The sequence below is a fragment of the Sturnira hondurensis genome, unplaced genomic scaffold (genome assembly GCF_014824575.4).
Source record: "Sturnira hondurensis isolate 20B ecotype Veracruz unplaced genomic scaffold, ASM1482457v3 Scaffold0025395, whole genome shotgun sequence".
NCBI lineage: Eukaryota > Metazoa > Chordata > Mammalia > Chiroptera > Phyllostomidae > Sturnira > Sturnira hondurensis.
In genome coordinates this window covers 546,134-571,695 of record NW_028098026.1, presented here as the reverse complement: position 1 = coordinate 571,695, position 25,562 = coordinate 546,134, and the positions used below count along the sequence as shown (strand labels likewise).

Below are 25,562 nucleotides of genomic sequence, written 5' to 3'. Positions count from 1 at the left end.
CTGGGCTGCCCAGCCCTGTCACCGTCTCCCAAGCTGTGTTATAAGAAGTAGTGGTAGGGCGGAGGACTCTGGGAAGGCAGGGGAGTTGGGGAAAGGAGAGAGAAGGCTGCAGACCCAGAGGCTGCAGACCCAGAGGGAGGGAAAACAAGAAGTCAGAAGGAAGAAGAAAACAGAGGAGGGTACACACACCCAGAGGAAGACAAAGGGCCAATAGAAAGAAACTTGGGTGGGAAGTGAGGCAGAGATGAAGTTACAGGGGTCCCTGGCCTGCCTCCTGCTGGCCCTGTATCTGGGCAGTGGGGCGGCTAGCCCATTGCTAAGTGGGGGGGCAAGGGCTGAAACAGGCATCGGGGAGGCCATTGGCCAAGGGGTTGGAGAGGCAGCCAGCTCTGGAATCAGGGAGGCCATGGGCCCAGGGGTGGGTGATGCCTTCGGACAGAGGGTCGGTGAGGCCATCCGCCAGGGTGTTGAGGCAGCTGCCCATGCTTTTGGAGACACTGGGAGTGAGGCTGGCAGACAGACTGAGAATGTTATACGCCACGGAACAGATGCTGCCCACAGCTCTTGGCAAGGGATGCCCAGCAGCAACGGTGCTTGGGTGAGTGGCTGGAAGGAAGCTGGCTGTGGAAATGGGAGGCTGTGTGCAGCTGGGCTGAGAATCATGGGGATCAGTGGAGAGGATGAAGGAGCCTCTTATTTGCGACCGTCTGGGGCAGTGTTCTCCCCTATTACGCATGCCTCCTCTGTCCCTGTGGGGGTCTCTGCCTGCCTCTCCCTGTACCCTTCTCTGGCTCCTCTCTTAGTGGTTCTGCCTGGCTCCCACCCCACTCCCATCGCGGGGTGAGAAGGTCACATACACTAAGTGCGCGCATGTTGTCCTTGCAGGGAACCAATGGCCAGCCTCCATCCGGAGGCCATGGCGTCTTTGGTTCTCAGGGTGGCCTGGGATCCCACAGCCAGGGCAATCCTGAAGGGCCAGGGACTCCCTGGGGCCATGGAAGCTCAGATGGCAACTTTGGAACCAACTCTCAGGGAAGCTCCTGGGGCCAGGGAGGCCACGGAGGGCCGTCCGACTCGGGGACCAACGCTCAGGTAAAGGAAGCACCCCAGGCCTCATTCCGCAACCGTCCTCCCTCCAGCCCACATTCTGCCCGCCTCCTTCAGTCTTTGGACCCCACACTCAGTCTCACCCTCCCTGCAGGGAGCTGTGGCGCAACCTGGCTATGGTTCGGTGAGGGGAAACAGCAACCCCAATGTGGAGGTGAGAAGAGTCTGGGGAAGAAGAGGGTGTTCGGGTGTTTGGGACAGAAGGTGGGAGCGACCAAGAGGAAAGAGAGATGTGGGAATGGCGGGGCTGGAGGTAAGAGGCGAGACTGGCCAGGGAAGAGATGGGCGTGGGCAAGAGACAAGGGGGAGAGAGGGACAGAGATCAGCCGGGATGGGGAGATACACGCGAGGAAAGCGAGCCGAGCTCGGAGACGGGGAGCCTGGTCCGTGGCGAGGGCGCCATCCGAAACCTGAGGCCTCACCTGCCGCGTTCCCTCTGCAGTGCACCAACGCCGCGCCCTCTGGTTCGGGTGGAAGCTCTAGCAACTCTTGGGTAAGGGGGTGGGCGACTGAGGCACTGGGCCGGGGGCAGGGGGTGCGGACCCTGGGGGGGGGCGGGGTTGTGCCGAGCGGGAGCGCCAGGGGATGGAGGAGGGCAGGGTCGGCGACCTCGCTTTCAGCCCTCGCTCCGGTCTGTTCCTTCCCCAGGGGAGCAGCGGCGGCAGCGGTGGCAGCAGCGGTGGCAGCAGCAGCGGCGGTGGCAGCAGCGGTGGCAGCAGCAGCGGCGGTGGCAGCGGCGGTGGCAGCAGCAGCGGTGGCAGCAGCAGCGGCGGTGGCAGCGGCGGTGGCAGCGGCGGTGGCAGCAGTGGTGGCAGCAGCGGTGGCAGCAGCAGCGGCGGTGGCAGCTATGGCAACAGTGGCGGCCGTGGCGGCGGCAGCAGCGGCTCTGGGGGCAACGGGGTGAGTTCTGCCCCTTTGTTGAAGGCACAGGTGGCGCTGCGGGCCCCGGGTGGTCCCTGCTGAGGAGATGCACTCCGAGGTCTTCCTGACAGCTGCCAGCCTTGGCCGTGGGTGGCGCGGGTAGCACCACTGGCAGTTGTCACCCTGTGGCTCCTTCAGCTTCTGTTCTCCACCTACCCAGCCCCACCAAGCAGGGTTCCTCAGATATGCACCCCAATCTTCCCAGAAGAGGTATCTTCCCAACTTTCTCTCACTCCGTCCCTTATCTCTGCTCCATCACGCTGGAGATGGTCCATCTCCTGTCACCCTATTCCTTAAGTTGTGGCAACTTGGCAACTCTGACTACAGCTGGGGGTGACAAATGGAAGAATAGAAGTGGGCACAGAAAAATATGATACTTGTTAGGGAAGTTCCTGGGAGAAGGGGGGAAGCCCACGCTGGTGGAGACTTCAGAACATTTACAGAGCTATGGTATAGATGAACTAATAAGCAGAACGCACCCGTGAAGCCCCGCCGGGCCAAGAGGGGCCACAACCTGGCAGCGGAATTAGGGGGCATATCCAAGAGGGGCCCTGCAGAGACAGCACCCCTGGCTTCCTCAGGGGTCTGAGAAGGGTGTCAGGCGAGAGGCGGAAGCAGCTAGAACAAGCCAGGTGACACAAGCTGCTTTAATTTATTGCTCCTTCTGCTACCTGCTTTTAACCCCATCTAAGAGTGACCCTTAGAAAATTCTAGGAAGTTTGATCAGTCTCCCTTCTAGGGGCCCTCCCCCCTTTCTAGGTCCGGGAGAGGGTGAGAGGAGAGGAAAGGCAGGGGCAAGGCAGGACAGTCCCCAGCCTGCTGTTGGGTCTCTGTGTCATGGCTTTTCTGCAGTGAGGCTCCAGGGGCCTTTTCACCCCTGGCATGTAGTGAGAAGTGGGGAGCTCAGAATCAGCAAATTATCCCACATTTCCAAATACACTTGGCTATACCTGGCCTTCTCTGTGCTCCCAAAAACTTCCCTCAGTGAACAACTAGCTGAAGATGGGAAGGTGTGGAGGTTGGGAAGGGGGGTGGGGGTTAAACACAGACACACGTACACACACACCGTGGCTGTAACTCTTTGGTTCCTTCCAAGCAGTTTTAAGACACCAGCTGGATTCTTGCTTTCTCTTACAGGGATACGATACAAGCTCTTCCTCAGGTAGCCACGGAGGAAGTGGAAATAAACCTGGCGTGAGTGTCTCGAGTGCACAGCTGCACAGATCTCCCTCGGCCTGTGGGAAGGAAAATAAGAGGCCCCTCCAAGGGTGGGACAGTGACAGCTGGGACTGAGAATGGGGGTGACTGCTACCGCGGTGGGGCTGATGTGGGTTAGCCGTGGGGTTCAACAGCTGCGGTATGAAGGCTGGGATTGGTGTCTGGGTGGGGACTGAGACTAAGTCTTCTCTCTCTCTCTTCCACAGTGTGACAACCCAGGGAACGATGTCCGAGTATCTGGAGGATCTGGGGGTCAGGTGAGAGCCAGACTTGTGGTCACTGTCGTTCACGTGTGGCAGACACACAAGGCCCTCAGGTTGAATCCCCCCCCCCCCCGTCTTATCTGGCCCAGCACCTTGTTTCTACCCCGAGGCAGCGCCAAGCTCCTTGCCCCTAGTGAAGGAGCAGTTACATGTACACAGTCCTAAAATTGCATTTGGCCCTTTGAAGGCAACTGTGAGGCTGATGTGCCCCCCGCCCCGTGAAAATGAGTTTGACACTCCTGCTATAATAGTTCATCACGGCAGCTGCCCACTCCTAACGTAATTCTGCTCAGCCCCGCAGCCCCACGCCTAACACTAACCTCCATCCCAGCTCCAGTTTACAATTTAGGGGGAGAAAGCAAGTGCGTCAAATTACTAACAATATCCAAAGGAATAATTCATTGCAAATTCTGTGGGAATACCCCACTTTATACCACAGATGGGACTGTGAAAAATTCTATAAAAACCAGCCCTTTTAGAAACATAATTGTTTCGAATGACCTGGACTGTAAACAGAATTCAGTGACCCCTTTGACATAGTTTTGAATTCGCACATTCCCCTCCTGGTTATTCTGGAAATTTGGCCTTTCTGCCAGTACCTGCTACACTGACAGAGGCAGTGTTACCCTAACATCCACACGAATCACCTAGAGGTCTTATGCAGATGTGGCTTCTGGTTTAGCAGCTCTGGGGTGGGGCTGAGAGTCTGGTTCCTAACAAGGTCTGGGTGAGGCTGCTGTTCCGGCTGCGCTCTGGGCCCCGGTGGGAGAGTCGCCCGCAGGGAGAGGACCAGGCCCCTGCGCTGCTATGTCCACTAGGCTCCCTGAGAGCTCCTAAAGTATTGTGGATACTCACCTCTCACGGGGAGATGGGTTTCAAGAAACCTTCTCCCAGTTTGTAACTCTAGTTTTAGTTTTTACATACCAAAAATCTCTTTTTCTATGGTTTCTGCTCTTGATAATGAAAGTCTTTATTTTATTCTAGCACTACCGATACTTTCTGTAATTTCATGGTTACATTCAACCCTTTAATCCATCTGGGCTTTACGTGGCTGCTTACTGTCTAATCCCACTCCTTGGTCCAACTAGGCAGACCCTACACTTCAGACCAGATCTGTACGCTCCCTCATGAGGGGAAAACAGATAAAAACAGAAGGGAGGGAACTGTAAGTTATAAATAAATACATTTTGCCCAAAGAAACTTAACTGGTGTTGCAGCCCCGTGTACGAAATCATTTCTATTACTGATTTAAAATACCACTTATAAATGCCTTAATATTTGAGGAGGGCTTCCGGGAGCTCAGAGCATCTGGGAGTTCTATTTTGTTAAACTGATTCATCTGCTCTGGGGCAGGAACTACGCTGTTTCATTTATGGTACTTTACAGTATCTCATATCTGCCAGTAGAAGTCCTCCCTAGGTGCTTTCTTTTCCAGTCTTTTCTGACCTATTCTTAGACATTTATTTTTCCAAATAAATTTCAGGATGATTTTGACAAGTTCCAAAAGAAAAATTCCACGAGGACTTTAGGAGGCGTTGTATTAAATCAGACATAAATTTGCAGGGATGCACCAAGGGTCTAAAACAATGATCTATGTTTCACTGTCTTGTCCCTCAGGGCTTCAGAGGACAGGGAGGTTTCCGAGGATCTGGCGACATCAGGGTAAGGAGACAACGTGCCTTGAGTAGGGACTATGGCAGCAGTGAGTGGGGGTGGAGGTCAGCTCTCCAGCAGGAGCACTAACCAAGCAGATAGTCCCACATCCCGGCCTGGTCCAGATTTTAGCTCTGGGAACGAGGAGGTGCTGATCGGCTGGGATCCACACCAAACAGCCTAGGCAGGACTCTAGAGGAGTGGACCTCCATGTGGGAGGGGACAAGGCAGTCTACCTCTGTGCCACCTCTGCTGCCCCTGACTCTCCAGCTAGCATCATCTTTCTGACCAATGCAAACCATCAGCCCAGACTGGTCCTGCAGCTTGAATCAGTTCAGTACAACAGCCTGGCTGGTTCCTGCTTCAATATCAGGGGAGAATTCTTCGGTGGCAAAGGCCCTTCCTATTGGATTTTGGGCAGCTTGTAGACATGAATAGAAACCGAGGTGGCTGTGGTACTAATCAGCATTATAAGTGAGCAACAACCTGATCCGCAAGGGGGTGAAACAAAATTTGCCAGGGAAGCCAGAGCTGTCCAGAGAGAAGGGCCTCTCTCAGGGTCTTGGGAAGTCCTCAACCATGTTCCTACTTCAGCCCCTTGACAAAGGAATTCTTCACCTATGTCTCACCCCACATCCTGCCTGTTTCCCGCCAACTCTTCTCCGTTTTCTCTCTCCTCAGGAAACAAGCAAGGAGGGTAGTCGCCTCCTTGGGGGCTCCCAAGGCAATTATCAGGTGAGCAGGAATGGCTTTCGGGGAAGGGATGGTAGACTCTGGGGGCAGAATGCAAAGGGCCTGGAAAAAAGAATAGAAATATCGGTTCCTGCTTGCCAGCTGCTCTGAATCTGTCTTGGATGACTATCAGGAGACCAGACAGGGGCCTGGGGGCCCGATGATCCTTCTTGACTCATCCATTCTCTCTCTCCCTCCTTCCAACGGCAGTCACAGCCATATTACCTCTGTGAGGGAAAAGGCTGACAAAAATAACAGAAGAATGGCCAAGGGGATATTTTTAAAAATTATACTTAAGAAGGCAGGGTGGAGAAGTAGAAAGGAAATGAACTTTGAGTTCGAAATGGGAGTTCAAATGCCAGCTGGGTCACTTGTCAATCTGTGCATCTTAGGCATGTCAGTTGACCTCCATGAGCCTGGCCTTTCTCTTGGGTAAAGCAGGGCCAGTGAAGCCTAACTTCCTCACCACCCCCCCTCCCCCCCACACCAGTTACTGCAGAGTTTTCTACATCATAATCCCACGGAGGGGCCTCAGGGTCCAGACAACTGGAGTCCGACGTGGAGACAGATCCTGAGGCAAGCTGCTGGACAGCTCTTAGCTTCAGTTTCCTCATTTGAAAAATAGCCCTATTCCACAAAAGAACACAGCAAGCTAAGGCACAGGGCTTGCCCAGTAGTGGGACTATACACTGGGGAGTGGGTAGGCTTATTTTAGGAAGGAAGTGATGAGTCATTTCAGGAAGACTTTCTGGGGGGAGGGTTCTTAGGTGCTTGGTAAAGAATACAGGAGGCTTTGCAGAAGGTACATGGTGCTCAAGCAAAGGCAAAGGTGTGTGGGCCAGGAGGGCCAGGAGCCAAAGATGCGTGAGCCAAAGGGCCAGGAGCAAGCTCATGGATGCTGTGCATGACAAAGTGCATAAGCCTTGAACATAAGTGTTCTTTTTCCCCATCCAGGGACAAGGGTTCAGTGGGGGAAATGAAGCTGTCCATGGAGTCAATAACTTGGTGAGTGGTGGCATCACCCCACCTTGGGTTGGGACCCTCCAAGCACCCATAGCTCCTGCCCCTGCCTCATGCTCACAAAATGGGTTCTTGCTCTCATTTCTGTTTATTGTTGGTTCCCTAGAACTCTCAGACATCCCCTGGGCTCTTTGACTTCGACACTTTCTGGAAGGTGAGTTCAGCAACACGGCTTTGCTTATTCTTGCTTGGAAAACCAGAACCCTGTCCCGTGTGCCCACGGGATGAAGTCCTCTTTCTATAGCCTTCAGTGGTGACCCTTGACCCTTGAGCCTCTCATCTTGAGGCTCTGTGCCAATTACATTATGAGCCAATTTAGCCCGTCTCATTTTTTTTTCCCTGCAGAACTTTAAATCCAAGCTGGGTTTCATCAACTGGGATGCAATAAACCAGGTAAGGGCTGGAAGGCCAGGCCATTCCATCTTTGTGGGAGAAGAATATAGGGAAGAAAGCTAAGCCTCTGCTTGGCGAACTAAGGAAATCATAATGATGGCAATGAAGAGCCAGTGCTTCAAACATAAAGACAACCAGGAGGAAGTACAACAGAGATCCAAAAAGAGAGGGAGAGTTTGCAGACCGTTGGGGGCTGGGGATGAGAAATGAACGAGCCCCCCCTCAATGTGCTGACCCAAACAGGTCTGAACCTCAGGTTCCCCTTTGAGACCTGAAGGTTAATGGGAGAACACGTAGGTGTAATCCTCAAGAAACCAGAGGAGCAGCAGAGGCCAGGGTCAGGGGTAGACTGAATAGTCGGGTGGAGCTAAAAGGCCACGTGAGGACTGACATGGACAGAAGAAGAAAGAAGAAGTGAGTATCTGCTGAGTGCCCGAGGGGTGCCCTGGGCACACCTAATCTTAGGGGACCCTTGGGGGCTAGGACCCCTTTCTTCTTCCTCTCCGCCCACCCCTTTCTCTTGTAGGGGAGCCCATGGCCAGGGTGACATGACACCAGAACAGTAGAGGGAGTGGACTAAAAGGAGAGCGAGGATGAGGGCAGACAATCCAAGCAAATACCAAAGGTGGAAGCTATGATTAGCAGCCCAGTGAAATGTTTTGTTTGATACATTTGTTGGGGGTTTTAACACCCCCCCAACAATGTCAATTAGTGGCCAAAGTTTAAAACTCAATAGACCACAAACTGACTTGGATTTCTGACTTCTCTTGAAACAATCGACAACACAGGGCCCCTTTCCACGGGCTACATAAACTGAAGTGAGTGAGTAGCAGCAGCTCCTCGTCATGGGGTTTGCTCTCCAGCGGCCAGAACCCCCTGCCCAGCGCCTGACGGACCCCTGTGTGTGGCTGAGTTTTTCTAACTCTTAACTTAAAAGATTGGAGACTAGAATCCTGCTTTCCAAACCTTGTGGGGGAAAGCAGGTGGCGGTAGGAGGAGGCCAAGGGGCAGCCCAAACTTCAGGGAGAGTGGAAAATAGGAGACGACAGGTGTTTCCAGAGGCAGCCACAGTTCTGGTCTGCAGGAGCTAAATGAACAAGAGAGACCGTTTCTGATTTAGAGAGACCAGTCTCTGGAGCCGCACGATTCCTTACTGTGAACCACGGGGAGGCCAGGCCCCTGAGCAAGGGGGCCTTGTGGTCTAGGGGGAGAACCAGGGCACATACAGACGCCTCTCGGGGAGGGGGGTGAGGGGCCAGGACAGACAGCAAAGTGCTTTTGCACATCTGGATCTGGTGGGGGCGGAGGGTGAAGTAAAGTGCATGTTTGCAAATAGGCAGTATTCATTTGGGGTGGCTTCCCGGAAGGAGCAGATCTTAGAAGAGAGGCAGGACAGAGTTGGACAGAGAAGAGGAGAGTGAGCCCCATCTCCTTCGTAGTCAGGGAGGAGGGCCGAAGGACGTCCTCCAGAGTGAGGAGGGAAGACAAGGGAACTGTACATAGCATTCCTGGCAAGGTATGAGTGTTGTCAAGCCCACGCTGGAAGGAATTTGACTGGATGGTGACAGTGGGCAAAAAGGTCCCTGCAGATTTCTGGAGCAGGGGTCTAATCTAACCTCCATTTGGCCCATTACTCCCTGAAGTCCTATTCCTCAAGCTCCCTCTTAGAGCTTATTTTTTTGGCCCAGGACGAGAGGAGCTTTCCCCTCCCTTGACCTCCAGACAAGGAGCTGCCAGATGGTTGGGAGTCTCCCACCCCTTCTAAAAACAACACTATCTCGCCACTAATCTCAATCTTTGCCCTTGCAATAAATGTTAGCTGCCCCGCACTCCTGGTCTCTGCCCTTTTCTTACATTTCCACTGTTATCCCAGGGGGCTTGGCAGGGGTGGCTTCGAGCCGCAGCTTTGGGAGACGGGCTGGAGGTGGCGTGGCAGGTGAACAGGCAGGAAGCTCTGAGTGCAGGTCCTTGTCCTGAGGTTTTGCTGCAGTTATGTTCAGCCACAGGAGGGGGGAATGGGATAGAGAAGAACACTGTGTACGTGTTAGGGGCAGGAAAGATGGTTCATGGTGCCATAGATCTAGTTTCTCTCTTCCTCTGCTTGCAAAAATAGTTTTCTAATCCCTAAAGACAGTCAGCTCCCCCACCCCCCAACAGCCAAACCTTCGTCACAGTGCAATTCTGAAGACTGAAAAATGGTGGGAGCGGGAGTAGGGCCTTAGGTGATCAGGGGGTCAGACTCCCTGCTAAACCTGCTCCTGACTTTTCACCCACAGGGCCAACTCCCGTCTCCCAGCACCCGAGCCCTCCTCTACTTCAGCCGACTTTGGGAGGTAGGGCAAATCTCATTTTTTAAAAAACTGGGATCCTGGTCATCCTGTCTCTCTCTCCACCTCCCTAAAGGCAGCCACCCCAGGCTTGAGCCTATCTTTCACAAGATTCCCCCTCTTTTTATTTTTGAGATGGGTAACATCACCCAGATCTTACCACTGACACCACCAGGAATTCTAACACCCTTAACAAGCTTGTCTTCATCTACCTTCAACCACACCTGGGCTCCTAAACCCATTCTTGTACGTGGTCTTGAAACTTTCCCAGGGAGCTGCTGTACTCCACCCTCTGAATTCCGTCTCCATGTAGCCCACTCATCTCTCCTTCTTCCTCCAGGATTTCAAACACAACACTCCTTTCTTGAACTGGAAAGCAATTATTGAGGTAAGGGTGGCAGAACCTCTCGTTTCAGGGCCAGGAACCTCATCCCTGGGGAGGTGGGGTTCTGTGCTCTTGGCAAGGGCTCGCACGTTCTGTCCCAGGTCCTCTCGGCTGAGGAAGGTGCCTCCCTCCTTCCCACTTTCCTCTACGCAACGCTGAGTGGGAGTGGAGTGGGAGAGAGAAGCTGCGGGTCACTGAAGAAGGAGCTGGGCAGCAGGTCCTCCCTAGAATAAAAGCCCAGGCTGAGGGTTGGGGCCCTGACAGGCACAGGGACATGAAGCTGGCTACGGTTTCCACTCTGCTGCTGCTCCTGCTGGGCTTGGCTTGGCCTGGAGGGAGCCACAGCTGGCTGGGTACTGCAGGGTGAGCAGGTAGTGGGGATCATGAGGTGAGGAAGGACCTCAGACCTGGAAAGGGGGGCACTAGGGAGGAAGGCTGAAGAGAAATAGCAGGTGTGGGGGTAGGGAGTCAGGTCATTGTCAAGTGTAGGCAGATGCACAGGGTCTGCATGTCTGGGTTCTGGGAAGGATGGGCAGGACCTCTGGGTTTGCCAGAAAGCCATGCCTCAGTTCTTCATGATCAGTGGCCTTTGGGAATCAGATCCCTTAGCACTGAGGCAAGGGTTGCCCACTCACTCATCCGTGTGGGCCAGGCATCTGAGGCTGGGCAGGTGGGGCCATGCAAAGAAGGAGGCCAAGGCCTTCCAGCTGAGTGTTGACACGCACCCGTGTGGCCACATCACCTGCTTCTTCAAGAAAAGTTAGAAACATGATTTATAATTGCTCACAACTAAATTAATTTGAAAAAATGCAAACCAAGTAAAAAACATCCAGAGGCATGTGGTCAACCAGTTTGTGACCCCAGTGTTAGGGCTAATAGTGGGGTGAACACTCGGCATCGGGCGAGGACAAGGCAGGGAGTTGTGTCAGAGTTAAGGACATCCTAACCGTGAGTGTATGAGAGATGGTGATGGTGGCGTTCCTAGCAGAGAAGTGATGATGGAAGAAACTTAACTTCTCTCCCACTGCTTAGAAATTTTCCCTTGCCTCAGCTGGGGGAGGGGAGGTGGCAAGTGCATCTGCAGTGTGTCTGAAGTACCTTCATCCGCTTCCTTGTAGTTCTTCCTTTTCTTTCTCTTTGACTCTGAGGTAGCGTTAAACACTTCACTTTGCCTCTGTGGGAACAGCATTTGTGAACAGGGATAACAAAGCCTGGGATAGAAGTGGGGTTTGGTGTCAGCACGAGGTGGCCTGGGGCCAAGGGTCCTGTGTGGGCACCCCACATTTGTCATTCCGGTTTGGTCTTGGGCCAGGCTGCCAACATTCCAGGTGCCTGGATGGGGATGGTGGTGCTAAACCCAGACCTCTACCCTCACTCCCCAACACTGAGTGTGGAAACACTGTATCTATCTGGGCCATCAGTTTCATCTAGGCTCACTGTCTTCTCCGTAGGTAGCACTTATGGACCCTGGAGACAGGTGGGATGGGGTGGGTGGGATGCTGGTTCTCCCAATGGAGGGCAGAGCTTAGGCGACAGGATGTTGGAGTCCCAAAAGTCAAGGCCTAAAGGACCATGGAGACACCCTGACTGTGGCTCCCTCTTCCTTACAGGGTGTCAATCCCTCATTGTCACTCCAGAAGAGGGCAGGCAGCGCTGATCAGGTAAGTCTCTGCCCTCAGATTGACCTTGGAGGCCCTCGGTCCCTCTCAATCTTGTTCCTGGGTCTGGCTAGTCTGAAATTCTCTTCCTTCACGCCTCTGCTCTGTAATTTTCTCAGCCTGGTGCAGGATGGCCAGAAGTACCAGCTGAAACTTCTAAGGTAAGCAATCTCCCATGTGACCACCTGGTTTAGACCTCACTTCTTTCCCTGATCCCCTTCCCTGCCCTCCCACATAACACTTGAGTTGGGAGAGGGAAGGAGGCAGAGCCGTGTGTGCTAGGACCGTACAGAAGCGAGGGTGTGGGCTATGGGTGGCTGAAGGAGACTCTAGAATAAACACCTGACAAGGGAGGGGGTTGCCAGGGGTGGGGAAGCAAGGGCTCTGAGAAATCTCCAGGCAGGGCAGGGAGGTGGGGTGCTCATTCCAGAGCAAAATGCTTTCATTCCTTCGGTGCTGCCTGGCCCCCACCCACTCCCCACTGTCCTCTACTTTCTCCTGCAGAACTACAATTATAACCAGCAGGCACATCCTGCCTCCTCTAGTGGGCAATACTCAGCCAAGATGCCTGCTAAGGTGAGACTTGCAACTGTCCTGTTTTTCCCACTGGGGTCTCTGCATGCAGGGGATGGGCAGGGGCGGGGGAAGCTTTTGCTACCAAGGTGCTCTATGTGGGTTAGCGAGGCGGTTGAAGGCTCTTCACACCCACACCCAGAAAAGGTTACAAGAAGGCAGTGGCTACATCACAGAGAAAGCTGGGGACCACTACACTCGGAAAGAGAAATAGGCTCCTCAGAAAAATTACATGAAACATGGAAAAACAAACAGCCCTCCTTTGTAGCATCCACTCTCTTCTTTATCTGCGGTCCTTCTGCGGGTGCTGGAGGGAGGGCGGGAGGAGGCTAGGTGAGGCTAGCCGAGGAACTCTCGGTTGGTGGGAAATAAATGCCTCATTCCACAAAGGAAATAAAAGGAAAGACATTTGAGAACTTTGTTGTATTCAGTTGCAAAGAAAGCAATCTTAATTTAGTAATAAATGTGCCGAACACTAACTGGGCTGGTAAAGCAAACAGGTGGTATTCCCCCCCACCTCTCAGAACAATAAAGCCCTGACCTCGGCGGTGGACTTCCGCCAAGATGGAGGTGTAGGTGGAAACACTGTGCCTTCTCGCTCAACCAAGTTTAAAGACAGCAAAGTTTTAGTAACAAAAATGCAGCCAAAACAGAGAAAATTGAACTATACGGAAGTCCGACAACAACACCATTCAGCCAGACTGGTAAGAGAGGTGGAGCCAACAGTGGAGCAGGGTCAGGCAGGAAAGATCCCCCAACCCAGGCTCGCAGGCAGCCGTGGGCAGGTCCCAGGTGTGGGGTAGCAACAGGTGGACCCAGTGAGGGCCCAAGGCAGCAGGCTGACCACGGTCACACATTCGCGCGAAGATAAACCAGTGAAGGAGTGAGCAGTGAGATGGACCGCGCAGGCCCCAGCAGTGGGAAGCAGCAGAGGGGAACTCCATTGCCTCTCTTGGACCCTGCCCCCACATACAGCGCCACAACCCAGCAAATGGGTCACCCCACCCTGGTGAACACCTAAGGCTCTGCCCCTCATACATAACAGGAGCAAACAGACCAAAATATGGCTCAAGAAGAACTCAAAGCCCCAGAGCTGATAACTCTAAGTGACCAAGAGATAGCCAACCTATCAGATGCACAGTTCAAAACACTGGTGATCAGGGTGCTCACAGAACTGGTTGATTTTAGTCACTAATTAGAGGAACATATGAAGGCTAAACTAATTGAAATGAAGGGAAATGCACAGGAAACCAAGAGTGATGGAAAGGAAACTGGGACTCAAATCAAGGGAGTGGAACAGAAGAAAGAAAAAATGACCAAACAGAAAAGAAGGAAGAAACAAGAATTCAAAAAAATGAGGAGAGGCTTAGCAACCTCCAGGACATCTTTAAATGTTCCAACATCTGAATTATAGGGGTTCCAGAAGGGGAAGAGGAACAGCCATGAGTGGAAAAGTTATTTGAACAAATGATGAAGGAGAACTTCCCCATTCTGGCAAAGGAAATAGACTCCCAGGAAATCCAGGAAGCTCAGAGAGTCCCAAAGAAGTTGGATCCAAGAAGGAACACACCAAGGCACATCATAATTACATTAGCCAAGATTAAAATGAAGGAGAGAATCCTAGAAGCAGCAAGAGATAAGGGGACAGTCACCTACCAAGGAGTTCCTCTCAGACTGTCAGCAGATTTCTCAAAAGAGACCTTACAGGCAAGAAGGGGCTGGAAAGAAGTATTCCAGCTCATGAAATCCCAAAACCTACATCCAAGCTTGCTCTATCCAGCAAAGCTTTCATTTAGAATGGAAGGGCAGATAAAGTGCTTCTCAGATAAGGTCAGATTCAAGGAGTTCATCATCACCAAGCCCTTATTACATGAAATGTTACAGACACTTATCTAAGAAAAAGAAGATAAAAAATATGAACAGTAAGAGGACAGCAAACTCACAGTTATTAACAACCACACCTAAAACAAAAGCAAACTAAGAGGACAGCTAGATCAGAGTGGAACCATAGAAATGAAGATCACATGGAGGGTTAGCAACAGGGGAGTGGGAGGAGGAGAAGGAGGGAGAAGGTACAGAAAATAGCATAGACAGTAGGTAGAAAATAGATAGCGGGAAGGGCAAGAATAGTATGGGAAATACAGAATCTAAAGAACTTGAGACACGTGGTCATAAATGAAAGGGGGCAATGGTGGGGGAGGGAGTGTGCAGGGTGGAGGGGAATGAAGGGGGAGGGGAATAGAACAACTGTAATGGCATAATCAATAAGATATATTAAAAAATAAAGCCCTGACCTCACAGAGAGGACTTCCACTGGGAGATCAGAAACTCCCTGCTGACAGGAGGTGAAGAGGCAGTCCATACTACCCGTTGGTATCTGCTTTGCCAATTATTGATGGCCAGTTTCCATCCACCTTGTAGGCAGAGGGGGATCTATGAATTCTTGATCACTCCCCGTGGGCAGTGTGTGCTAAGGGACCACATTCATATCACCTCAGGCAAAATGTATTTAGGGTGATAAGTTCTGCTGTGAAAAAAATTCCATGGGCTGAATGTCTATGGTCACTGAGGTAACCTGGTTTGAGCCTGCCTCTTCCACTGGGCCCTTCCTGAGCTCTACAGACATGGCAGAATTCAGAGAGGTCACTGTAGTCTCCATATCACCTACTCCGATCTTCTCTTTACAGGGGGGAGTCACGGTTTCTTCTTCGGTAAGTACTGGGGCAAAGAAACTCCAGCTTGCGAGAAAAGGGGCCTGAGGCCAGAGGTTGTGCAGGGGACAGTGCGATGTCTACTTAGACATTCTCCCTGTCCTGCAGGCTTCCCGGGCGCAACCTGGCCTGCTGCAGTGGGTGAAGCTTTGGTAGGTGAGTGTTAGAGTCAGCCCTGCTCAGCTGCATCCAGGAGTTGAGGCGTGGTCACTGAGTGGCAGGGCTGGAGTCATGGTATTTCCTTTGCTCTGGGTGGATGCTCTAAAGGTACTGAGGAGGGCAACCCGGTGTGGGGTTGTGGAGAAAAATTCGTAAGATGTGACCTACTCAGAAAGCACCTGTGTGCTGAGCGAAGGCCTGATAGAGTGGGACCGTGCAGGGACAGGGGAGTAGGAGAAGAATGGCACACCAGATTAAGGAGAAGGACTGGGCGGGTGCTTGTGCGGGGAACCTGCAGAGAGGTGAGCCTTTCAGGTGTAAAGTGTCAGAGGCAGGAAGAAGTGAGTCCCCTCGCCCTCAGAAAAGAAGTGAGTGGGAGGGGGGCGGGGAGAGGCAATAGATTAACTTGGTAGAAGGACGCAAGCCATTTTAGGGGATAGCACATTGAGGGATGGCAGGTGAGACAGGTGAGACACAGCGCAACTGTGGGGATGTGGAGACTGGATGGGAAGCTCCCTGGTTTCAAGTCACATTCTACCATTTGCTCTTTGCTTTTCTTCTAGAAAATTACCCCCTCACACGACTGAGGCCCTGAAAAACTTCAGTCTTCAAGGATCCAGACTGCGCCCCTCCCCCAGCTCTCCCTCGGTGCCCGGCTTGGTCTGGGTGTGGACATCTGCTCTTTCTAGGTTGGGGAGACAGACCTGGTCTGTCTGTCCCATGTCTCTTCCCACTCCGTGTGGTGTCTCCTTGACCACCAGCCTCATCGAATAAACCAGCCACTTTCTCTACCCACTCCATTTGTGACCTGAAGTCACTGACGGTCCTTCAGGAGAAGCTTCCCACTTTTGAATTTCTCTGTGGAAATAAAACATGGATCTTGTTTCTCTAAGATTTCTTTACTGCTACACTGATGGCCCGGATCAAGGAGGATGGAAGAATGGTTTAGGCACAGAGAATCTGCCTCCCCCCTGAGACTCATGGACAAAATGGTGGGCAGAGAGAGAGAAGTCCTGAGCAGTCCTGATAAGAAGTAGCTAGTGGATCTCACTAGGCCTCTGTTTCCCCATCTGTAAAAAATGATCTTTGCCCAACTTATNACCTGAAGTCACTGACGGTCCTTCAGGAGAAGCTTCCCACTTTTGAATTTCTCTGTGGAAATAAAACATGGATCTTGTTTCTCTAAGATTTCTTTACTGCTACACTGATGGCCCGGATCAAGGAGGATGGAAGAATGGTTTAGGCACAGATAATCTGCCTCCCCCCTGAGACTCATGGACAAAATGGTGGGCAGAGAGAGAGAAGTCCTGAGCAGTCCTGACAAGAAGTAGCTAGTGGATCTCACTAGGCCTCTGTTTCCCCATCTGTAAAAAATGATCTTTGCCCAACCTATATCTGCATACCATGCTTGCTGCCCTTGAAGCAGCCACAGGTGTTTTGCTAGCCTGAAAAGCAACCAGAGAGCTGTTCCGATAGGGAAGTGGGAGTAAAGAGCCTGTTCAAAGGGAAGACACCAGTCCCAGAGGGTCAGGGAGGAGGCAAGGACAAGAGCAAGGGGTGGGTGCAGAATATGCCTTGGCCTCATAAATGCACTGAAGGGTGGATGAAGGGACAGTTGAGCTGACATGTTTAGGAAGTGGGGCGGTGACTCCTATCCAGCATCTTCTCACGTGCAACCTTTGGACACACTGTATGGCTTTAAGTGGGACTTCGGCTCAGAGACTAACTGGAGACTCTCCAGCCGTGTCCTCAGAGTTCCTGGGCTTGTAATAAGCCGGGCTCAGCTTGTGCCCAGAGACTCTGCCTGTCTCATTGGTGGAGTACAAGTGTCCCGCTGGCCCTCTGCATGCGGGAGGCACAGATTACAAGTGTCCCGCTGGCCCTCTGTGCATCCGGGAGGCACAGAGGGCCAGCGGGACACTTGTACTCCACCAGTGCACCAATGAGACAGGCAGAGGCTCTGGGCACAGGCTGAGCCCCGGCTTATTACAAGCCCAGGAACTCTGAGGACACGGCTGGAGAGTCTCCAGTTAGTCTCTGAGCCGAAGTCCCGCTTAAGGCCATACAGTGTGTCCAAATTAAGGAGCCCTCATCCCTCATCCTCGACATCCGTGCAGGGACACAGGAAGTACAAGGAGGACATACAACACCCTGCTAACGTGAGTGACTCTCTCTGAGACTACAAGTTTTCTGAGGATATGACCCGTTTGCCTTGGTCACTACTCCAACCTCAGCCATAGCACAGGGCTTGGCCCAGGCTAGGGCAGGCCTCGAATATTGATAAATAAATGAAAGAAAAATGCCTAAAATGGACTTTGGGAAACCAACTCGATCAAATCCTTCTGACTGGGAGAAAGGAGAGGATGACTCCTTTGCCCTACATCCTATTTTCACTTATGTCCCCGAAACCGCTGCTATTGCTTTGTACAGTCTTGGGTTTCAAGTGCATAGGGACAGCCTTGCAGCACCCCCTTGTGGCCACAGAGGGGAGAACACAGCTGTCCCAGGGCCAAGCCTCAATCCTTCAGGGTGACTGACAACTAGCTTCCTGGAGTGTGGGTGAGATTTCAGAACTGGCTGGAACTCAGATCTCCTGGAGCCAGTCCCTGAGGGATTGAGGAAGAAGCTGACGTGCTCAACATGGCTCTGGACTCTTGGGGCTGAAAGCAGCCCTTTAAAGTACCACCTGAAGCAGGCTAAGGCTTCCTCCTACTTGGACCTCTGAAGCAATTTCCCAGCGTCCTTTCATTCCCCGCCACCCCCCCATCCGTTCTCCCACGAGAGCCAGGGAGGATTCCCTACTCAGAATCCTCTGCGTGGTTTTCATTAGCCTTAGAATAGAATCTCAACTCCTTACCATGGCTCAGCGTGATCTGGCTCTGGCCTCCCCTCCATTGTCATCCCAGACCTGTGCAGGCAGACCCTTGGGGAGCACTGCTATTATCAGTCCCTGGAACCCCAAATCTTCAGGAGTTTGGAGCCTTAGGTCTAAATTCAGATGTCCTTCACCAGCCCAGCTTAGCTGAGGATACCTACATAATCAGTGTCACATTACCCTATTTTAACTGCTTCACAGAATTTTTTTAAAAGATTTTATTTATTTATCTTTAGAGAGGAAGGGAAGGAGAGAAGGAAAGAAATATCAATGTATGGTTGCCTCTCGTGAGTCCCCCGCCGGGAACTGGCCTGCAACCCAGGCATGTGCCCTGACTGGGAATCGAACCGCGATCGTGTGGTTCGCAGGCCTGCGCTCGATCCACTGAGCTGCAACAGCCAGGGCTGCTTCACAGAGTTTCTCATACTCTGAAATTATCTTGTTTCCTAATTTTTTGTTAAATTATGATCTGTTTCTTCCCCCAGAACATAAGCTCCACAGAACAGGTAGTGTGTCCATCTTCAATGACCAGCACCAGGAGCCAAGTGGCTGTTCTATAAATATTCATGGATTAGAGAACGAAAGGAGAGAACAGAATTAAGTTGGATTAGTACAGAAAGTCTTTCTGAGAGAACTTTAAGTAAAGGGTACACGGAGACAGAGGGTGGACAGCAGAGGAATAAAGCAGACCTGCTGGGCCATGCGACTGCTTTCTTGGGTGTGATACTAACATTGACGGGGGTGGAGAGGATGGGACGGGAGACTCTGAGCTATGCCTTTCAATATGCCACATAACCCCATACTCCACATCTGGGCCCCCTTTCTCTCCAAGACTTGTCACCTGGGTATTCACCAAGGCCCTGATGCCCCAGTGTGCATTCCTTCCAATCCTCCATTCCTTCCCTGAACCCGGTAGGCCAGCTCCCAACCCCTAGGTGTGCCTGTAATGTAGCAATCAGGGCTGGGCCTTATCTTCTACCCACACTCAAGTTCTGACAGACCTGTGGGGGGGTAGGGGCAGGCCTGTGGAAACACGTGGGTTTATTGGTATTCTCAGAAAGGGCACTAAGAGATCAACCAGACTTGGAAATGGCTGGCTGCAGAGCCAGCTCTGTGGCTCTGCCTGACCATTGCACCGATGTGATGTACCAAAAGAAGTGCTGAATCCCAGGCCGCTTCTCCCACCAGCCATTACTCAAACTCCTGGGACTCTCTCCCAGGGAGAATCCTCCTACCTGCTCTACCACTGGACACTGGACATTCAGGAAACACAAACTCACTGAGACGGTATAGATGGGGGAAGGGCGAGGAGTTTGGAGACACTAATGAGCACTTCCAGCATGTCATGCAAAACCAAAATTGCCCTTGAAATTCCATCAGGAACACCCCAAATTAAATCATAAGTCTAGCACAGCCATTTTTTTCCTCCACCACAAGAGCAGAATTTCTCCGGTTGTGCACGTGAAGGAGCTGGCTTGTGTTTAGAAGAATTATTAAAAAGTCCCTGTCTTTAAACACTAGAACTAGAACTAGCAACATCTTTAGACCTACTTGGTGTGGCAAGATGCTCATACCACATGAAGCATCTGGAAACTAAGGCAACTGCCGGTTCATTCTGGGGCATATGCTCATTGAATGCCACTAATCTCTTAGCTCACTCTTTTCATTTTGCCAGGGGCGTACAGTTTAATTCATTGACATTGACACACATAGGCTCGGAGCTGACACCGGTGGCTGTGCAGGCTGCACATCACAAAGGACACCTGGGTAAGGAGGCGAATGGGGACTAAATGCAGCTTGCGTTCCTAGCTCTCAAGGCCTGGGTTTAATTCACACAAGGTGTACATGGGCTGGCTGAAGCCCCTTGTGGGATACTACGCCACTGGATAGCAGAGAGGCAATACAAATGCAAGCTCTGGAATCCTGGGCCAGTGGCCTCTGGGCCAGTGGCCTTGCCCCACATCGTCCGTGTAAACTTGGGTAAATTACTTAACCTCTACGTGCTATGGTCTCGCTATCTAAAGAATGTGAATAATTACAGTCCCTACCTCACAGAATCATTGGTATTTCAGTGGGATCATGCATTTAGAGCACTAAGCACAAGGCTTCCACATAGTGAGACATCAATAAATTGGCTAACATTATTATTAGCAGTATTAGTATTAGGTGGAGAGGAAAACAGGGAGGTCAGTTTATTGCTAAAGGACTCTAGAGCCAAACAGATGGTGTTGGGTGGTGTTGGGATCATCTGTTGCTTTAGATGCCAAAGTGTTCCTGCATTCCCACGTCTAATTACAGTTGATTTTACAATAGCCGTTCTCTTTTTGTCGATTCTTCATTCCTTTTGCTCCTGGAGTTGGCTCCATGCTGATAGAATGGTGGTTAATAAACTCTTTCAGTCACTGTTACCTAATTAGTAAGAATTCATTACACACAAAAACTCGTGTCCTCCAGAAAATGTTTTGGGAGGCACTCCACCCACTGCAGTCATTTTTTTCACTTGTCCCCTCCGGTAGCACCAACTGCACATGGCAGCCATTGTCACACACAGGTCATCTGTGCTTAGTGAGCATCCCTCAAGCATTGTCTCCTCAGACAGCTCTGAAAAGGTTGATGTCCTTATAAAATCAGAGGAGGCTTCCTACGTCTAAAGAGATGCAGGGTGTCAGGTACTGGGGTGTGGGTGCCTCATTAAAATGGAACCGAAGTGCTTCTGGAGTTCATAAAGATTGTTCATGAGTGACTATAGCCCTCCCACTCGAGGCCTGCCATCCAGTGTGCATTGCATCAGGCTGGGTAAAGCAGCCCACTCTTAAATAGGGCCTTGCTTTGTCCTGGTAGCACTACTCCATGTTCCAGCACCTCCCTATTACACCAGGAACCAGTTGGGCCACCTGAACCTCATTGTGGAGAAGGCTGCTTGATTAGGATGTTTTGTCACTTTGAGGCGGTACAACTTCTAAGCTGGGGGAGTGAAGGGGTGGGTGGGATTAGTCCATGAGATGACGTAGGCACTCGCATTTCAGGACGTAGATCCCGTTTCCAATTGGTTAGCTCTAAGACCTGGTTTGCCTTTTTTCCTTCTATTCCTTGTCTTAGCTCCAAACAATCCTCTCTCTGAAGATCCAAGAGTAAAAGAGGAGAAGTTGGATAATGGGAGGAGACCATCCCAAAGGAGGAAAGTGTATAACTTGGTGGAAGGATGCTTGAATGCTAACATAACCAATCTCCAAAGTGTTGGTTCCACCTGTACTCCGTGCAGGGTGCAGTGCTTGGGGCATAGAAGAGTGATTACAATATGCAATAGTTTCTGACCTCAAAGAACTTAATGTCCTAAGAGGAAGATAAGAGAAGAACAGAAGTTACTCTAGGTGCAATGACAGAGAGATACCAATGAATTGATGTGACAATTCTGAGAAGGGCAAAATGTATGGGGGCAAGGGGATGGGAGATGCTGGAAGAAATCAGGGAACCTTGATCTAAGACGGCCGCTGGGTTCTGAGAATTGGAGATGAGAGAAGAGCATTTTAGGAATAAGGAATAGCCTGGGCAAGTGCTCACAGGGAGAAAACGAAGAGTCTATTTAGTATGGAGTCCAGTTTAGTGAGAATGTGTGGAATGTGCAAAGGCAGTATGAGCAGAAAAAGTTAGAAAGGCAGGTTGAGACCGGAGTGTGAGAGGTCTTCAAGGCCAGTCTAAGGAGTTTACATAGAACTGGGTAGGGTGGGAAAAGGGCCTGAATTATAAGAGAGGCATGAAGGATATAAGGAAAAGAGACAGACAAAAGGAGAGGTGCTTGGGTGCCACTGCCAATCCCTTAGAGAGACAGGTCCAACCTGTCTCCATCCCAGCTCCATTTGCATGAAGAATCCCATTGCCATCTCACCTTCCTATTGCCTAGGGCAGAATGTGAATTGAGAAACCCAAGGTAAATGGGGAACAGTCCACACGTCCCCTCCCAGAGCCCCAGGGGTGGGTGACGGGATCTGGGGGTGAGTCAGTGGGGTGGGGACCCCATTTCTGCTCACATCGGCCTCCCTGGGAATATAAAGGGCAAGCAGCGAGGCCCCGCCTCAGAGCACCCCAACCTTGACACCATGAAGATCCCAGTTCTTTCTGCTGTGGTTCTGATCTCTGTTCTGGCACTTCACGCTGCGCAGGGGGCTGCCCTGGGTAGTTCTGAGGTGAGCACATCACCTGGATTCTCTTTTTTCTTACCCCTATCACCTCACTTCCTCTTCCATTTCTTTACCTTCTATCCATTAACTGGATAAGTGGTTCTTTTTTCAAATATTATTAGGGGTTGAATGAGAAGTGGGGGCTCTGGGGAAGAAAGGAAAGGAGGAAGGAAAGAAGACATTCCTGGAAAGACCTATAGAGAGGGAGATGCTTAAATTGCTGGAAGGGATGGTGACATATGAGGTGGATAAGGATAAGGAGGTTGGGGGAAGAAGCGAAAGGTCTGGGAGGGAGGCTGAGGACACTGACAGACGGATAAACCTTCTTCTTTCTTCTCACCAAAGTGAAGGGAAATCTCAACTACACAGGCTGGACTACTGAATCCTGGCAGGAGACAGGGGCTGAGGCGGTTTGTCTGGGTTCAGCTTCACCATTCTTCTATTTGTATCCCTGGGAGTGGCTTCCAGGGATACAAATGACTGGAAGCTCTCTACGATTTCTGGAGCCTAGGCCATAGCAAAAATCCTTATGAGCCAGTCTTCAGCCAGGAGGAATCCTGAGGCCTCTCTATCCCCGATCTTATTACAAGGTGGAGGGAGAATGTGCATGTTGGATTTAAAAGTCTATGGCCGGGGTCACAAACTCAATTGCTTAGGGTCCAAGCAAGTGATGTCAGTGAGCAAGAGGGCTGGTGGGGGGGCCTCAGGGGAGATGGAGCAAACTTTGCCCAATTTAAAAGGGGACAGTCTGTATTCCATCTGACTGCTGCAAAGTGGGAAAAACATACCCAGTGTGGCTGGGGTTTTGAAATTTTCAGGAGTACCTGGAGATCTGATGGATGAATTCTTACTAATTAAAAATGCTTACTTTAAAATAAAAATTCCTGGAGGTCTAAACATTTTGGTCTAGCCTGTAGGCTATCTATTTGTGACCTCTGGTGTAGGAAGAAAGGAATAAAGGATAAGGAACAATGAAGCTGGGCAAATTGGGAGAGCAATAAGATGAAGTACGGGTGTCTCGGGAACACCCCAATTCAACTACAGAACAACACTAGCTAGTTTTTCTTGGGAGGAGTCCTCTTTCTCCACCCTTTCCACCTGATGCATGTCCAGGTGTTTTATTTCTCTATATTACAAATACCCTTCCCTTCACCTTGAACATCCGTGAGACATCCGCCTTGCTGCAGCAGACTGGGTTACCTGAGGCCCCACGTGGGGAATGGGCTGTATGCTTGGGGACTGGCCTGTGGAGGAAGGCAGAGCTGATTGAGAGGGTTTGGAAGAGGGATTTGCTGCCATGTGATCATTTTCCTCCTGTCTCCCTTTTCCAGGAAGAAACCACCATTGGTAATTATGCGAAAGGACCTGAGGTAAATACCTGGTTTCTGACACTCCAGCCATGAGTGTGTCCCCATCCCTTCATCTTCACGCTCCTTGGCAGATTTTCTAATACGCTGCTTCTTTGCCTAGGCCTTCAATACTCAGTTCCTGAACATCGACAAGTTACGATCTGTAAGTACAATTCTGCAGGGCTTCCCCCACAAATACCCACATGAGAAAGATCAATGCCTTCGTGGGGAGCTTGCAAAGCTGCCATGGTCCCTTCACCTTTACCGGAGGGCTAGGGGCTACGCTCTGCACTCCCCTGGAACTGACTCTCTTCTGGTCTTCCTCTCCCCACAGGCTTTTAAGAATGAGGAATTCCTGAACTGGCACGCCCTCTTCGAGGTAAGTGCCTGGGTACTCCTTATTCTCTTATTCTCCTTGATCGTTTGCAGTCTATCCAGGGTAGTGGCGACACTTACCTGTTCTAGCCCTCCGGGTTCTTTCCTGCACTCTAGGAGAGAATAACTGCCATGCTTGGATGCTGTCCAGTGTAGAAAATTTCCCCAGGAGGCTGTCATGGCTAGACCTTATTTTCCTAACATGGTAGTGGGGAAGCAGGGCCACAAAGACAATTCAAAAAAAAAAAAAAAAAGAAGAGCTTCATCAGTCAAGAGTTTATTTGTTTTTTTTTTATTTTATTTATTTATCTTTAGAGAGGAATGGAAGGAGAGAAGGAGAGAAATATCAATGTATGGTTGCTTCTTGTGAATCCCCTGCTGGGAACTGGCCTGCAACCCAGGCATGTGCCCTGACTGGGAATCGAACCGCGATCGCGTAGTTCACAGGCCCGCGCTCAACCCACTGAGCTACACCAGCCAGGGCAGCCAAGAGTTTATTTGAATCCCCTCATCCTCTATGAAGAAACTGATATCCTAAGTTGGGTGGCTTAACCAGACGTAGAAGGCTAAATCAGTGACAATGCTGGAACTAGAGCTTGCATCACATGACTCTGCACACACTTGCTCTGTGCCCACATGCAAATATCCTCAGTTCGCTGAACCTCAGTTTCCTCATTTGCAATGTAGGGATGATCACAGTACCTGCCTCAAAAGGTTTCTATGAAGACCAAGCACAATCATGGCTGTAAAGCAGTTCGTACAAGGCAGACACAGAACAAGGGCACAGACAATGTTAGTTCTTACCAATGCTAAAACAACAGCACCCCTGTGAGCGCTTACTGATCCGTGCTCACCTGACCTGTAACACAGCTCTCCCTCTCTTTTTCTATTTCAGACTATCAAAAGGAAGCTTCCTTTCCTCAACTGGGATGCCTTTCCTAAGGTAAGAGGTAGTAAACATTAGGAGGATGAGAAGGTTAGGAGTCGGGGAGAAGCAGAGGATCTGGGAGGGAGAATGGGGATAGTGAAAGAAGGATGAACCTCCTCACCAAAGTTAAGGGCGATTCAACCATTAATAGTTAGGGAATGGGACTTATACTGGCACAGAGATTCCTTTCCATCAGTGCCCCGCCATCTTGGGCTCCCTTATGGAGGACTCCAGCTCCCTGCACACGAGAGCCCCCTTCTGACCACCCTCTCTTTCTCTAGCTGAAAGGATTGAGGAGTGCAACTCCTGATGCCCAGTGACCATTCCCTTCAAGACCCGGCACTGCTGATACCCGCTGGAAGAGGGGGCTAATGTGGGATCCTGCGATCACTCGTTCCTAGCTCAATAATTCCAATAAAGTGTTCTCCAACCAAACAGCTCCTGTATCTGAGTCTCTTATCCTAATGGCCTCTAGAAAGAACTTAAGATGGAGTGGGCTCCAAAGCTGGTAGGCAAAAATCTTCAATTCTGAGTGGGTAGTAAGATAGAAAAAAACTGGGAAGGGCACATCAAGATGGCATAGACCCCTTGTGTCTTAGCTCCTTAGTTTTAGCTGACATCCTTGAGGAGCACGGAGCTGTGAATTGCATGGTAAGATGCCCAAGGAATCAAACCTGCTCCAGAACTACTGGCACCCTCTCCCTCCTGCTTTTTTAGAACCCGATTCCTTTGGTGGT

General features: G+C 51.0%; 2 protein-coding genes across 3 annotated transcripts; both read left to right on the top strand.

Annotated features, from left to right (window-relative positions):
• DMKN (dermokine) lies at positions 1 to 15,960 on the top strand. Of its 2 annotated transcripts, XM_037039593.1 has the most exons (20): positions 1 to 598; positions 886 to 1,092; positions 1,202 to 1,261; positions 1,550 to 1,600; positions 1,756 to 2,007; positions 3,166 to 3,222; positions 3,453 to 3,503; positions 5,127 to 5,171; positions 5,844 to 5,897; positions 6,849 to 6,899; positions 7,021 to 7,068; positions 7,260 to 7,307; positions 9,584 to 9,640; positions 9,975 to 10,022; positions 11,630 to 11,680; positions 11,797 to 11,838; positions 12,182 to 12,253; positions 14,938 to 14,961; positions 15,070 to 15,117; positions 15,684 to 15,960. In XM_037039593.1, exons 1-19 carry the CDS (start codon positions 245 to 247, stop codon positions 15,115 to 15,117), a joined length of 1,620 nt encoding a protein of 539 aa, XP_036895488.1. In that variant the 5' UTR covers positions 1 to 244; the 3' UTR covers positions 15,684 to 15,960. The 2 variants fall into 2 exon arrangements, with proteins under 2 accessions (XP_036895488.1, XP_036895489.1); XM_037039594.1 differs by lacking the exon at positions 15,070 to 15,117.
• Positions 15,961 to 22,084: 6,124 nt separating this feature from the next.
• KRTDAP (keratinocyte differentiation associated protein) lies at positions 22,085 to 25,250 on the top strand. Its single transcript, XM_037039662.1, has 6 exons — positions 22,085 to 22,179; positions 23,505 to 23,543; positions 23,644 to 23,685; positions 23,857 to 23,901; positions 24,793 to 24,840; positions 25,107 to 25,250. Exons 1-6 carry the CDS (start codon positions 22,093 to 22,095, stop codon positions 25,143 to 25,145), a joined length of 300 nt encoding a protein of 99 aa, XP_036895557.1. The 5' UTR covers positions 22,085 to 22,092; the 3' UTR covers positions 25,146 to 25,250.
• Positions 25,251 to 25,562: the final 312 nt, after the last annotated feature.